General features: G+C 47.8%; 1 protein-coding gene across 1 annotated transcript in view; it reads right to left on the bottom strand.

The window, feature by feature from the left end:
- NOL6 (nucleolar protein 6) overlaps positions 1–16409 on the bottom strand; it is a 455500-nt gene that overhangs the window by 233757 nt on the left and 205334 nt on the right. The window contains exon 14 of the mRNA XM_069217421.1: positions 13151–13299. Within this exon, the coding sequence (XP_069073522.1) occupies positions 13151–13299 (149 nt within the window). The remainder of the gene's footprint in view (positions 1–13150; positions 13300–16409) is intronic.

Raw genomic sequence — 16409 nt, 5'->3', positions numbered from 1 at the left:
GCGGGCAACTCCACTAGCTGGAGTGTCCTGCTGTGCTGGCACAAAGGGGTGAGCCTTTGAGGCTCACCGCCAGGTGTGACAGCTCCTGCCTGGGGGAGGTGTTAGCATCTCCACCCAGTGCAGGCTTTGTTACTGGCCTCAGAGTGACAAAGGCACTCTCCTCATGGGGCCAGCAACATGTCTCGGATGTGGCAGGCTGCTGGAACCAGTCAGCCTACACAGATAGTTGGTTAAGGTTTCAGGGGGCACCTCTAAGGTGCCCTCTGGGGTGTATTTTACAATAAAATGTACACTGGCATCAGTGTGCATTTATTGTGCTGAGAAGTTTGATACCAAACTTCCCAGTTTTCAGTGTAGTCATTATGGTGCTGTGGAGTTCGTGTAAAACAGACTCCCAGACCATATACTCTTATGGCTACCCTGCACTTACAATGTCTAAGGTATTGCTTAGACACTGTAGGGGCACAGTGCTCATGCACTGGTGCCCTCACCTATGGTATAGTGCACCCTGCCTTAGGGCTGTAAGGCCTACTAGAGGGGTGACTTATCTATACCTGCATAGGCAGTGAGAGGCTGGCATGGCACCCTGAGGGGAGTGCCATGTCGACTTACTCGTTTTGTTCTCACCAGCACACACAAGCTGGCAAGCAGTGTCTGTGCTGAGTGAGGGGTCTCCAGGGTGGCATAAGACATGCTGCAGCCCTTAGAGACCTTCCTTGGCATCAGGGCCCTTGGTACCAGGGGTACCACTTACAAGGGACTTATCTGGATGCCAGGGTGTGCCAATTGTGGATACAAAAGTACAGGTTAGGGAAAGAACACTGGTGCTGGGGCCTGGTTAGCACACTTTCAATTCAAAACATAGCATCCGCAAAGGCAAAAAGTCAGGGGGTAACCATGCCAAGGAGGCATTTCCTTACAATTTACATAACACATTTTCAAGGCTCGGCTCGTGCATGGGCTCTAAGATTCGAAACAGGCCCTTGGCTTGGCTTGGCTCTCCCTGTTAATTTGTTGGCTCGCCTACCTCTGTTAGTCACTTCCTGTCAGATCTGGATTATCTGAAACAAAACATTCCCATACTCCTCACGAATGGCCCGCAGGATGGCATTAGCCATATCTCAAAGCATGTGTGTAGTGTCCCAAAAGGCAGACAAATTACAAGGACCCCAAAGACAAACTGGCTTAGAAAAAGGCTCTTTTCCAAAAGCATTACTGCACTTTTAATATCTGTCTGTCGGTGGAGCAGTGTAGGAAGTTGGCTCTGTATGTGCTATTTCAAAGTAAGGAATAGCATGCACAGAGTCCAAGGGTTCCCCTTAGAGGTAAAATAGTGGTAAAAAGAGATAGTAGTGTTAAGCATTTGTTGTACATACACATAGACAATAAATGAGGTACACACACTCAGAGACAAATCCAGCCAATAGGTTTTGTTATAGAAAAATATCTTTTCTTAGTTTATTTTAAGAACCACAGGTTCAAATTTAACATGTAATATCTTGTTTGAAAGGTATTGCAGGTAAGTACATTAGGAACTTTGAATCATTTCAATTGCATGTATACTTTTCAAGTTATTGACAAATAGCTACTTTAAAAGTGGACACTTAGTGCAATTTTCACAGTTCCTGGGGGAGGTAAGTTTTTGTTAGTTTTACCAGGTAAGTAAGACACTTACAGGGTTCAGTTCTTGGTCCAAGGTAGCCCACCGTTGGGGGTTCAGAGCAACCCCAAAGTCACCACACCAGCAGCTCAGGGCCGGTCAGGTGCAGAGTTCAACGGGGTGCCCAAAACGCATAGGCTAGAATGGAGAGAAGGGGGTGCCCCGGTTCCGGTCTGCTTGCAGGTAAGTACCCGCGACTTCGGGGGGCAGACCAGGGGGGTTTTGTAGGGCACCGGGGGGGACACAAGCCCACACAGAAATTTCACCCTCAGCAGCGTGGGGGCGGCCGGGTGCAGTGTAGAAACAAGCGTCGGGTTCGCAATGTTAGTCTATGAGAGATCAACGGATCTCTTCAGCGCTGCAGGCAGGCAAGGGGGGGCTTCCTCGGGGAAACCTCCACTTGGGCAAGGGAGAGGGACTCCTGGGGGTCACTTCTCCAGTGAAAGTACGGTCCTTCAGGTCCTGGGGGCTGCGGGTGCAGGGTCTTTTCCAGGCGTCGGGACTTAGGTTTCAGAGAGTCGCGGTCAGGGGAAGCCTCGGGATTCCCTCTGCAGGCGGCGCTGTGGGGGCTCAGGGGGGACAGGTTTTGGTACTCACAGTCGTAGAGTAGTCCGGGGGTCCTCCCTGAGGTGTTGGTTCTCCACCAGCCGAGTCGGGGTCGCCGGGTGCAGTGTTGCAAGTCTCACGCTTCTTGCGGGGAGTTGCAGGGGTCTTTAAAGCTGCTCCTCGAAACAAAGTTGCAGTCTTTTTGGAGCAGGTCCGCTGTCCTCGGGAGTTTCTTGTCTTTTTCGAAGCAGGGCAGTCCTCAGAGGATTCAGAGGTCGCTGGTCCCTTGGAAGGCGTCGCTGGAGCAGAGTTCTTTGGAAGGCAGGAGACAGGCCGGTGAGTTTCTGGAGCCAAGGCAGTTGTTGTCTTCTGGTCTTCCTCTGCAGGGGTTTTCAGCTGGGCAGTCCTTCTTCTTGTTGTCGCAGGAATCTAATTTTCTAGGGTTCAGGGTAGCCCTTAAATACTAAATTTAAGGGCGTGTTTAGGTCTGGGGGGTTAGTAGCCAATGGCTACTAGCCCTGAGGGTGGGTACACCCTCTTTGTGCCTCCTCCCAAGGGGAGGGGGTCACAATCCTAACCCTATTGGGGGAATCCTCCATCTGCAAGATGGAGGATTTCTAAAAGTTAGAGTCACCTCAGCTCAGGACACCTTAGGGGCTGTCCTGACTGGCCAGTGACTCCTCCTTGTTATTCTCATTATTTTCTCCGGCCTTGCCGCCAAAAGTGGGGGCCGGGCCGGAGGGGGCGGGCAACTCCACTAGCTGGAGTGTCCTGCGGTGCTGTGACAAAGGGGTGAGCCTTTGAGGCTCACCGCCAGGTGTTACAGCTCCTGCCTGGGGGAGGTGTTAGCATCTCCACCCAGTGCAGGCTTTGTTACTGGCCTCAGAGTGACAAAGGCACTCTCCCCATGGGGCCAGCAACATGTCTCTAGTGTGGCAGGCTGCTGGAACTAGTCAGCCTACACAGATAGTCGGTTAAGTTTCAGGGGGCACCTCTAAGGTGCCCTCTGTGGTGTATTTTACAATAAAATGTACACTGGCATCAGTGTGCATTTATTGTGCTGAGAAGTTTGATACCAAACTTCCCAGTTTTCAGTGTAGCCATTATGGTGCTGTGGAGTTCGTGTTTGACAGACTCCCAGACCATATACTCTTATGGCTACCCTGCACTTACAATGTCTAAGGTTTTGTTTAGACACTGTAGGGGTACCATGCTCATGCACTGGTACCCTCACCTATGGTATAGTGCACCCTGCCTTAGGGCTGTAAGGCCTGCTAGAGGGGTGTCTTACCTATACTGCATAGGCAGTGAGAGGCTGGCATGGCACCCTGAGGGGAGTGCCATGTCGACTTACTCGTTTTGTCCTCACTAGCACACACAAGCTAGCAAGCAGTGTGTCTGTGCTGAGTGAGAGGTCTCCAGGGTGGCATAAGACATGCTGCAGCCCTTAGAGACCTTCCTTGGCATCAGGGCCCTTGGTACTAGAAGTACCAGTTACAAGGGACTTATCTGGATGCCAGGGTCTGCCAATTGTGGATACAAAAGTACAGGTTAGGGAAAGAACACTGGTGCTGGGGCCTGGTTAGCAGGCCTCAGCACACTTTCAATTGTAAACATAGCATCATCAAAGGCAAAAAGTCAGGGGGCAACCATGCCAAGGAGGCATTTCCTTACACAACCCCCCCCCAAACGAAAGAGGATGAGACTAACCTTTCCCAAGAGAGTCTTCATTTTCTAAGTGGAAGAACCTGGAAAGGCCATCTGCATTGGCATGGGCAGTCCCAGGTCTGTGTTCCACTATAAAGTCCATTCCCTGTAGGGAGATGGACCACCTCAACAGTTTAGGATTTTCACCTTTCATTTGCATCAGCCATTTGAGAGGTCTGTGGTCAGTTTGAACTAGGAAGTGAGTCCCAAAGAGGTATGGTCTCAGCTTCTTCAGGGACCAAACCACAGCAAAGGCCTCCCTCTCAATGGCACTCCAACGCTGCTCCCTGGGGAGTAACCTCCTGCTAATGAAAGCAACAGGCTGGTCAAGGCCATCATCATTTGTTTGGGACAAAACTGCCCCTATCCCATGTTCAGAGGCATCTGTCTGCACAATGAACTGCTTAGAATAATCTGGAGCTTTTAGAACTGGTGCTGAGCACATTGCTTGTTTCAGGGTGTCAAAGGCCTGTTGGCATTCCACAGTCCAGTTCACTTTCTTGGGCATTTTCTTGGAGGTGAGTTCAGTGAGGGCTGTCACAATGGATCCATATCCCTTCACAAACCTCCTGTAATACCCAGTCAAGCCAAGGAATGCCCTGACTTGAGTCTGGGTTTTTGGAGCTACCCAGTCCAGAATAGTCTGGATCTTGGGTTGGAGTGGCTGAACTTGGCCTCCACCTACAAGGTGCCCCAAGTAAACCACAGTTCCCTGCCCTATCTGGCATTTGGATGCCTTGATAGAGAGGCCTGCAGATTGCAGAGCCTTCAAAACCTTCTTCAGGTGGACCAGGTGATCCTGCCAGGTGGAGCTAAAGACAGCAATATCATCAAGATAAGCTGTGCTAAAGGACTCCAAGCCAGCAAGGACTTGATTCACCAACCTTTGGAAGGTGGCAGGGGCATTCTTTAAACCAAAGGGCATAACAGTAAACTGATAATGCCCATCAGGTGTGGAGAATGCTGTTTTCTCTTTTGCTCCAGGTGCCATTTTTATTTGCCAGTACCCTGCTGTCAAGTCAAAGGTACTTAAGAATTTGGCAGCACCTAATTTATCTATGAGCTCATCAGCTCTAGGAATTGGATGAGCATCTGTCTTGGTGACAGAATTGAGCCCTCTGTAATCCACACAAAACCTCATCTCTTTCTTTCCATCTTTGGTGTGAGGTTTGGGGACTAAGACCACTGGGCTAGCCCAGGGGCTGTCAGAGCGCTCAATTACTCCCAATTCTAGCATCTTGTGGACTTCCACCTTGATGCTTTCCTTAACATGGTCAGACTGTCTAAAGATTTTGGTTTTGACAGGCATGCTGTCTCCTGTGTCCACATCATGGGTACACAGGTGTGTCTGACCAGGGGTTAAGGAGAAGAGTTCAGGAAACTGTTGTAGGACTCTCCTACAATCAGCTTGCTGTTGGCCAGAGAGGGTGTCTGAGTAGATCACTCCATCTACTGAGCCATCTTTTGGGTCTGATGACAGAAGATCAGGGAGAGGTTCACTCTCTGCCTCCTGATCCTCATCTGTTACCATCAACAGATTCACATCAGCCCTGTCATGGAAGAGCTTAAGGCGGTTCACATGGATCACCCTCTTGGGGCTCCTGCTTGTGCCCAGGTCCACCAGGTAGGTGACCTGACTCTTCCTTTCTAGCACTGGGTAAGGGCCACTCCATTTGTCCTGGAGTGCCCTGGGAGCCACAGGCTCCAGAACCCAGACTTTCTGTCCTGGTTGGAACTCAACCAGTGCAGCCTTTTGGTCATACCAAAACTTCTGGAGCTGTTGGCTGGCCTCAAGGTTTTTGGTTGCCTTTTCCATGTACTCTGCCATTCTAGAGCGAAGGCCAAGTACATAGTCCACTATGTCTTGTTTAGGCTCATGAAGAGGTCTCTCCCAGCCTTCTTTAACAAGAGCAAGTGGTCCCCTTACAGGGTGACCAAACAGAAGTTCAAAGGGTGAGAATCCTACTCCCTTCTGTGGCACCTCTCTGTAAGCGAAAAGCAGACATGGCAAGAGGACATCCCATCTCCTTTTGAGTTTTTCTGGGAGCCCCATGATCATGCCTTTTAATGTCTTGTTGAATCTCTCAACTAAGCCATTAGTTTGTGGATGGTATGGTGTAGTGAATTTGTAAGTCACTCCACACTCATTCCACATGTGTTTTAGGTATGCTGACATGAAGTTGGTACCTCTGTCAGACACCACCTCCTTAGGGAAACCCACTCTGGTAAAGATACCAATGAGGGCCTTGGCTACTGCAGGGGCAGTAGTCGACCTAAGGGGAATAGCTTCAGGATACCTAGTAGCATGATCCACTACTACTAGGATGTACATATTTCCTGAGGCTGTGGGAGGTTCCAGTGGACCAACTATGTCCACACCCACTCTTTCAAAGGGGACCCCCACCACTGGAAGTGGAATGAGGGGGGCCTTTGGGTGCCCACCTGTCTTACCACTGGATTGACAGGTGGGGCAGGAGAGGCAAAACTCCTTAACCTTCTGGGACATATTGGGCCAGTAGAAGTGGTTGACTAACCTCTCCCACGTCTTGGTTTGTCCCAAATGCCCAGCAAGGGGAATATCATGGGCTAAGATCAGAATAAACTCTCTGAACGACTGAGGCACTACCACTCTCCTAGTGGCACCAGGTTTGGGGTCTCTGGCCTCAGTGTACAGGAGTCCATCTTCCCAATAGACCCTATGTGTTCCATTTTTCTTGCCCTTGGACTCTTCAGCAGCTTGCTGCCTAAGGCCTTCAAGAGAGGGACAGGTTTCTTGTCACTTACACAGCTCCTCCCTTGAGGGTCCCCCTGGGCCCAAGAGCTCAACCTGATAAGGTTCAAGCTCCAAAGGCTCAGTTCCCTCAGAGGGCAGAACTTCTTCCTGAGAAGAGAGGTTCCCTTTTTCTGACTGTGTTGCAGTTGGTTTCCCAACTGACTTTCCTTTTCTCTTGGTAGGCTGGGCCATTTTTCCAGACTCCAGCTCTACTTTTTCACCCTGTGCCTTGCATTGTGCTCTTGTTTTTACACACACCAGTTCAGGGATACCCAGCATGGCTGCATGGGTTTTTAGTTCTACCTCAGCCCATGCTGAGGACTCCAGGTCATTTCCAAGCAGACAGTCTACTGGGATGTTTGAGGAGACCACCACCTGTTTCAGGCCATTGACCCCTCCCCATTCTAAAGTTACCATTGCCATGGGATGTGCTTTAGTTTGATTGTCAGCATTGGTGATTGTATACGTTTTTCCAGTCAGGTATTGGCCAGGGGAAACCAGTTTCTCTGTCACCATGGTGACACTGGCACCTGTATCCCTCAGGCCCTCTACACTTGTCCCATTAATAAAGAGCTGCTGCCTGTATTTTTGCATGTTAGGGGGCCAGGCAGCTAGTGTGGCTAAATCCACCCCACCCTCAGAGACTAGAGTAGCTTCAGTGTGGACCCTGATTTGCTCTGGGCACACTGTTGATCCCACTTGGAGACTAGCCATTCCAGTGTTACCTGGATTGGAGTTTGGAGTGGAACCTTTCTTGGGACAGGCCTTGTCTCCAGTTTGGTGTCCAGACTGACTACAGTTTCGACACCAGGCCTTTTTGGGATCAAAGTTTTTACCCTTGTACCCAGGATTGTTTTGTGAAGAGGCTCTGGGCCCACCCTCCTGTGCAGGTTTTTGGGGGCCTTTAGAAGACTCTTGACTATTTTTATTTTTGGCTGTCTCACCACCTTTCCCCTGGGGAGGTTTTGTGACCCCTTTCTTTTGGTCACCCCCTGTGGAAGTTTTGGACACCCTAGTCTTGACCCAATGGTCCGCCTTCTTTCCCAATTCTTGGGGAGAAATTGGTCCTAGGTCTACCAGATGCTGATGCAGTTTATCATTGAAACAATTACTTAACAGGTGTTCTTTCACAAATAAATTGTACAGCCCATCATAATTACTTACACCACTGCCTTGAATCCAACCATCTAGTGTTTTTACTGAGTAGTCTACAAAGTCAACCCAGGTCTGGCTCGAGGATTTTTGAGCCCCCCTGAATCTAATCCTATACTCCTCAGTGGAGAATCCAAAGCCCTCAATCAGGGTACCCTTCATGAGGTCATAAGATTCTGCATCTTGTCCAGAGAGTGTGAGGAGTCTATCCCTACACTTTCCTGTGAACATTTCCCAAAGGAGAGCACCCCAGTGAGATCTGTTCACTTTTCTGGTTACACAAGCCCTCTCAAAAGCTGTGAACCACTTGGTGATGTCATCACCATCTTCATATTTAGTTACAATCCCTTTAGGGATTTTCAACATGTCAGGAGAATCTCTGACCCTATTTATGTTGCTGCCACCATTGATGGGTCCTAGGCCCATCTCTTGTCTTTCCCTCTCTATGGCTAGGGTCTGTCTTTCCAAAGCCAATCTTTTGGCCATCCTGGCTAACTGGATGTCCTCTTCACTGGAGTTATCCTCAGTGATTTCAGAGGTGTTGGTCTCTCCTGTGAGGGAACCAGCATCTCTGACTATTATTTTTGGAGTCAGGGTTTGAGAGACCCTGTTCTCCCTAGATAGGACTGGTAGGGGGGAATTTTCCTCCAAGTCACTATCCTCTTCCTCTGAGTTGCCACCCTCAGAGGGGTTGGCCTTTTCAAACTCTGCCAAAAGCTCCTGGAGCTGTATTTTGGTAGGTTTGGGGCCCATTGTTATTTTCTTTATTTTACAGAGTGACCTTAGCTCCCTCATCTTAAGATGGAGGTAAGGTGTGGTGTCGAGTTCCACCACAGTCACATCTGTGCTAGACATTTTGCTTCTAAAAGTTGGAATACTTTTTAAGAATCTACAACTGGTTCTAGAATCTAATTCAAACTTTTACAAACTTTTAAACTCTAAAAGAAATGCTAAACAGGATCTAACACAAGGCCCTAGCAGGTCTTTTAAGAATTTAGAAAACTTTTCAAATTGCAAAAATCAATTTCTAATGACAATTTTGGAATTTGTCGTGTGATCAGGTATTGGCTGAGTAGTCCAGCAAATGCAAAGTCTTGTACCCCACCGCTGATCCACCAATGTAGGAAGTTGGCTCTGTATGTGCTATTTCAAAGTAAGGAATAGCATGCACAGAGTCCAAGGGTTCCCCTTAGAGGTAAAATAGTGGTAAAAAGAGATAATACTAATGCTCTATTTTGTGGTAGTGTGGTCGAGCAGTAGGCTTATCCAAGGAGTAGTGTTAAGCATTTGTTGTACATACACATAGACAATAAATGAGGTACACACACTCAGAGACAAATCCAGCCAATAGGTTTTGTTATAGAAAAATATATTTTCTTAGTTTATTTTAAGAACCACAGGTTCAAATTTAACATGTAATATCTTGTTTGAAAGGTATTGCAGGTAAGTACATTAGGAACTTTGAATCATTTCAATTGCATGTATACTTTTCAAGTTATTGACAAATAGCTACTTTAAAAGTGGACACAGTGCAATTTTCACAGTTCCTGGGGGAGGTAAGTTTTTGTTAGTTTTACCAGGTAAGTAAGACACTTACAGGGTTCAGTTCTTGGTCCAAGGTAGCCCACCGTTGGGGGTTCAGAGCAACCCCAAAGTCACCACACCAGCAGCTCAGGGCCGGTCAGGTGCAGAGTTCAACGGGGTGCCCAAAACGCATAGGCTAGAATGGAGAGAAGGGGGTGCCCCGGTTCCGGTCTGCTTGCAGGTAAGTACCCGCGTCTTCGGAGGGCAGACCAGGGGGGTTTTGTAGGGCACCGGGGGGGACACAAGCCCACACAGAAATTTCACCCTCAGCAGCGCGGGGGCGGCCGGGTGCAGTGTAGAAACAAGCGTCGGGTTCGCAATGTTAGTCTATGAGAGATCAAGGGATCTCTTCAGCGCTGCAGGCAGGCAAGGGGGGGCTTCCTCGGGGAAACCTCCACTTGGGCAAGGGAGAGGGACTCCTGGGGGTCACTTCTCCAGTGAAAGTCCGGTCCTTCAGGTCCTGGGGGCTGCGGGTTCCGGGGCTTTTCCAGGCGTCGGGACTTAGGTTTCAGAGAGTCGCGGTCAGGGGAAGCCTCGGGATTCCCTCTGCAGGCGGCGCTGTGGGGGCTCAGGGGGGACAGGTTTTGGTACTCACAGTCGTAGAGTAGTCCGGGGGTCCTCCCTGAGGTGTTGGTTCTCCACCAGCCGAGTCGGGGTCGCCGGGTGCAGTGTTGCAAGTCTCACGCTTCTTGCGGGGAGTTGCAGGGGTCTTTAAAGCTGCTCCTCGAAACAAAGTTGCAGTCTTTTTGGAGCAGGTCCGCTGTCCTCGGGAGTTTCTTGTCTTTTTCGAAGCAGGGCAGTCCTCAGAGGATTCAGAGGTCGCTGGTCCCTTGGAAGGCGTCGCTGGAGCAGAGTTCTTTGGAAGGCAGGAGACAGGCCGGTGAGTTTCTGGAGCCAAGGCAGTTGTTGTCTTCTGGTCTTCCTCTGCAGGGGTTTTCAGCTGGGCAGTCCTTCTTCTTGTTGTCGCAGGAATCTAATTTTCTAGGGTTCAGGGTAGCCCTTAAATACTAAATTTAAGGGCGTGTTTAGGTCTGGGGGGTTAGTAGCCAATGGCTACTAGCCCTGAGGGTGGGTACACCCTCTTTGTGCCTCCTCCCAAGGGGAGGGGGTCACAATCCTAACCCTATTGGGGGAATCCTCCATCTGCAAGATGGAGGATTTCTAAAAGTTAGAGTCACCTCAGCTCAGGACACCTTAGGGGCTGTCCTGACTGGCCAGTGACTCCTCCTTGTTATTCTCATTATTTTCTCCGGCCTTGCCGCCAAAAGTGGGGGCCGGGCCGGAGGGGGCGGGCAACTCCACTAGCTGGAGTGTCCTGCGGTGCTGTGACAAAGGGGTGAGCCTTTGAGGCTCACCGCCAGGTGTTACAGCTCCAGCCTGGGGGAGGTGTTAGCATCTCCACCCAGTGCAGGCTTTGTTACTGGCCTCAGAGTGACAAAGGCACTCTCCCCATGGGGCCAGCAACATGTCTCTAGTGTGGCAGGCTGCTGGAACTAGTCAGCCTACACAGATAGTCGGTTAAGTTTCAGGGGGCACCTCTAAGGTGCCCTCTGTGGTGTATTTTACAATAAAATGTACACTGGCATCAGTGTGCATTTATTGTGCTGAGAAGTTTGATACCAAACTTCCCAGTTTTCAGTGTAGCCATTATGGTGCTGTGGAGTTCGTGTTTGACAGACTCCCAGACCATATACTCTTATGGCTACCCTGCACTTACAATGTCTAAGGTTTTGTTTAGACACTGTAGGGGTACCATGCTCATGCACTGGTACCCTCACCTATGGTATAGTGCACCCTGCCTTAGGGCTGTAAGGTCTGCTAGAGGGGTGTCTTACCTATACTGCATAGGCAGTGAGAGGCTGGCATGGCACCCTGAGGGGAGTGCCATGTCGACTTACTCGTTTTGTCCTCACTAGCACACACAAGCTGGCAAGCAGTGTGTCTGTGCTGAGTGAGAGGTCTCCAGGGTGGCATAAGACATGCTGCAGCCCTTAGAGACCTTCCTTGGCATCAGGGCCCTTGGTACTAGAAGTACCAGTTACAAGGGACTTATCTGGATGCCAGGGTCTGCCAATTGTGGATACAAAAGTACAGGTTAGGGAAAGAACACTGGTGCTGGGGCCTGGTTAGCAGGCCTCAGCACACTTTCAATTATAAACATAGCATCAGCAAAGGCAAAAAGTCAGGGGGCAACCATGCCAAGGAGGCATTTCCTTACAAGCAGGGAATGCACTGGGTTATTCTTTTCCGGAGGAAACGTCAACCACCTAGCTCTTAGGGAGTCTGATGCTGTGTCAGAAAGCCAGATCCCCAGGGAAGGGCCTATGTCACCTATCCACAGGGCGATTTACTGGAGGAACTGAACAGTGCTTACAAAAGGTTGCCATTAACATTTTTGTCAACCCCTGATTAAAGGGCAGGAAGCGTACTAAAGTACCAGGGCCACGCTGCAAGATTTCTGTTCCTTACCTTAGTCTGTTTCGTAGCAGCTGAAGGTCTCAAGAAAAGGCTCGACTGGTACACTCTGTAGTTAAATGGGGCACTAATGCACTCCAGAGGGGATCAGCATCGTCTAGAAAAGTTGCAACATAGCTTCTCTGAAGACCCAATTCTGCTGAGGGCTCAATGATGGCCCAGGGAACTTATGGTGTATCCAGGCCAGGCTTACAACAGGCACAGAGTCAGATGATGGGAGCAGAGCCGGGGTCCTGTAAGTGTCGATGGTGACCCTTCTCACCAGAGTGAGAGTTAAGAGTACAACGAAAAGTCCTGCTTGGACTACTTACGTTGTTGGTGAAATTTGTTTCTCAGCTTTGTCTTGGACTTATCAGAAGATGGTGACTTAGTAAGACCGCTCCACTGTTTGAAGCACAACTTCTCATTTTTTTTGTATTTGGAGGTTCACAATTCTGCCTCCCACTCCCTAATGGCCTTCAATGAATCAGGGGCCTTTGTGGGGGAGTTTCAGTAGTACTCAGAGCCTAGACAATATCACACGCAGATATCATGTTGATCCATTACCGACGTCTGCTTCCTGCAGTCGTGGTTCATTCTGAAGCCTGTGGTCTACATGGGAGACATTATCCCTAGCACACTGTCAGCAAAAACCTATTTTAGAGTTGGTTAAACACCGAGAAATATGGAGCAGAGCTCTGGTCTCTGTCCAAGGCCATGGACGTCAAGTGTGCAGGGATGTCACCTATATACAGCTCCATGCAGTCACTTCCAAAGGTGGGGAGGATGCCACGGAGTCCGATGGAGACCCCTATCAACACATGGTAACAATTGCCATGAAACGTTCTAAATCCAGTCTGGTGCCTGAGGGAATTCAGAATGTGAGGAATTTGTGGCTAGAAAGATCCACCAGAAGAGATATTTACAAGCGCTGCAGGGATGTAAGGGATGAAGGGATGTCATCAGCAATAAAATGAGATTCCTACATTACAGCAATTTCCAGGCGTCATTTTGACATTTTAAGGTATTTTTGATCCAGCTGAGTTCAGGAACAGTGTTCTCTTAGAGGTAACTTCACAACTAACAACAATCAAACAAGCTTTTATTATCGACAAAAGAGGCAGGACTTTCACATTAACTCGCCCTGTGCAGTGCAGTGCACAGGAGAACACCTTGGAGTTCATGTAAGTTGATACAGAGCGAACTCCCCTTGTGCTACTCTCTATCTAACAATGTCTGCACATTACAAAGCATATTCTAGCCATAATACTTACAAATTAAGGAGATGTTTCACAATCTGTTCAGGGACTAGTCGTTTCTCATGAATGGTGGTGGCAGCCCACACAACAGCCTCGCAGACTGATCCATCTTGAAATCGCCTCAGCTCAGACTTCTCACCCCAAAATTTCTGAAACTCCACTGCCTGCATGTAGAAGCCAGAAAAATAAATAATAAATATCGTTGAATCAGGCAGGGGTGACATAAAGATTAGACTTGGTCACATAGTTGAATGTATAAACCACACTTTGGTGGCAATGTGGCAGCAATAAGGCAAAACTGTGTGAGCAACATTACGACTCCCAAAGCTTATGCCAAACAGCTTAATCAATGTTGTCAATAACATACAGTAACTTCAGTGACACCAAGGTGCCTCTTTTTTTCACATTAGTTGTTATAAAGTGCGCGAGGAACAAACCTTTTTGCAGGTGGACAAGGATAATCGCTGAAGCACACTTATCAGACACAGAACCAGGCAAAAGAGGAAGGACAGGCAAGGGTACAGTCTCAGATGCATGTTGCAAAATGACAGCAAACGAAATTTCTCTAAATATGTTAGAGTAACAATTATGCCAAAACAATGTCCATTCAAAAGGAAAAGTTGCGATGATTCTTTAGAACAAGATTGTAGAGTAAGGACGTAACCTCACAAAATGAATGAAAACATCTGAAGTGATTCTGACCAACAGACTGCCAACTAATATCAAGACCCGATAATTAAAGGAAGGATGCGCAGATCTTCATTTCAGCTAAGATATTCTAGCCCAGAGATAGTTCTGTGGCACACTGAGTTCTCGTGGAAGCAGCTGCCCCAGAATAGCATGGCTCACCAATTTGGATCATAATGTGATATTTTAGAATATCGCTCCACTTTATGATAGATGCTAAAGGTTTTGTCCTCATGAAAGTCTCAGCCGCGTCTAACCCACACATAATTCTCCCTCAATTAACAGTGGGCTTCAGTAAAACCAGGAAAAAGCAAAATATATTTGAAAAAATGACGACTGCCCCAGGGAAGACTGTAAATTATAGGTTCAAATGTCAGTGTCACGTAAATCAATTACTAGTTAGGATGGTTTTTCCTACATTTTATTTAATCTGCAATATACCAAACTAAAAGAGAAGGATAGTTCTGGAGTAGCTCAGTTCAAAGAGCAGCAATCAAGTCAACATCAGTGGGGAAAAAAAGCTCAGTCATGAAACCATCATTAGCAGAACTCTGCTGCAAGTGGCATATATTTGGAAAACTAAATTGGACAACAAAGGGCATTGTCTTAAAATTCCCAGTGCACCACAAACAAGGCTTTCAGAGAATATAACAACTTACTGGGAGCCAGTTAAATGAACACATACCTGGAGAAATAGGTTTACATTTATTCAAGTTTAACCATATTTTGCCGTCATGTTTCCGAAAAATAGAAGATGTGAAACTGCAAACTCTGGCTAATTCAAATACATTAAATTATACTGACTTTAAGAGCAATCCAGATAAATAAATTCATGGCATTAATCCATCAGAGAAAAAAAGTGAAGTCCTGTTAACTTGTCTGGCTGTGCAGATTGTCCTGGAGGATACTTGCTACAACACTTGGCTGCTTTACCTGCATAAATTATATTACGTTGTGGTATTTTGTATTTTCTGCCACAGTGAACAAGATGTATAAAGTTCCTCATGCAAACAAGATGTCTGTGAGAACATTGGTTTTTTTACCCACTTCTGTTCCTTTCATGAGGTGTCTGACAAGTGGATTTTGTGCAGAAAAGGAGATGCACAGGTTTCAGAGCGATGTTCCTTGTCAGAGACAAGTTCCACGTCAGCTGTGATTCCACATAAAGACCTACTTAGCATGGTTGATAGCTTACAACACCATGAGGGAGAATAATGAAATTGTTACTGCCAGTAGGAGTAGTTTTGCAGTCTGAAGAGTTTTCTGGATTTACATGCTGTGCATCTATCCCTGCATCTACTGGTTGGGTCCAGAATCGTGTAATGTCCTTCTTCAGTTTTTTTTTGTTTTGTGAGTGTATGTGTGGGCGTTGTTAACCACCATTTGGTGGTAAGTCCATCCCCCTTGTGTGTTATCAGAGGGCACCTCGGAATTTCCTGTGTGTCGCCGTAAATTTCAGATTTTTTTTCACTCTCCTATTTTTTTCCATTCTCCATATGCTGTTCTACAAACTTCCTCTTGTCTTGAATCACTGTTTTTCTTGCCTGTTTGCTTCCTCATCATTTCTTTGGAGGCAGAAGGGTCGCATGCAAATTAAAAAAAACTCTTCAGGCTGCAAAACTACTCCTACTGGTAAGTAACAATTTCATTTTGCAGCATGGATCATTCTCTGTATTTACTTCTGTGCATCTGATTACGTAGCGGTGTTTGGTTCCTTGGGAAAAACCGGTTGGCATGTGGATACACTGGCAAACAGGTGTAACACTTTTTGCCACAACTGTGCTTCTTGGTGCAAATGGATGTCCACATAATGTTTCGTGAAGGTATGTGGGAATGCCCAGGTTGCAGCCATGCAGATGTCTGCAAGAGGTAAGTTTGCCAGGAATGCTAGGGTTGAGCCCTTCTTACTGTTTGAGTGCACCCTGGGGCATGTAGGTAAAGTCTTCCCCGCCCTTGCATAGCATGCTTTGATAGTTCCCCCGATCCATGATGCAACCATTCATTTGGTTGCCAGTGCACCACTGCTTAGCTTGGCAATTGAGACATCCAGCTGGCTCCCCTTCCGGATTGCTTTAGTCTAGGTAGTATAATGAGTGCTCTTCGCATGTGCTCTCTTGGCTCGAGTCTTGGTTCTGAAAGAAGGCCTTCAGATGGATGCTCTGGTTGATGTGAAAAGGTGATACTGCCTTTGGTAGGAACTGTGGGTTAGTTCGCAGAACAACACTGTCCTTGTGGATTTGAAGGTATAGTTCTAGGATTGCCAGTGCTTGCAGCTCGCTGACCCTGCAGAGTGACGTGATGGCTATTAGGAAAGCTATCTTTAGGGTTAAAAACTTCGATTCTATCTCATGCATTGGTTCAAATGGTTTGTTAGTTCTGCGAGTACTGCGTTTCAGATTCCACATGGGGCTGGGGCTGCTCTTGGTGGCGCCACTCTCTTTGATCCTTCCAGGAACTTTTTCATTAGTAGTAGTTTGAAAATGATGCTCCCAGTTGTTACTCTGGTGTAAGCGACTGGTGTAAGCTGCTTCCACACCTGTCCAACTTTAAGTGTTTGCTCTAGCCACATACTCAGTGGATCCTTACC

Source organism: Pleurodeles waltl, chromosome 1_1 (assembly GCF_031143425.1).
Source record: "Pleurodeles waltl isolate 20211129_DDA chromosome 1_1, aPleWal1.hap1.20221129, whole genome shotgun sequence".
In the NCBI taxonomy this organism is placed as follows: domain Eukaryota; kingdom Metazoa; phylum Chordata; class Amphibia; order Caudata; family Salamandridae; genus Pleurodeles; species Pleurodeles waltl.
The sequence above is the reverse complement of the archived record's forward strand: the minus strand, read 5'-3'. Positions and strand labels throughout refer to the sequence as shown.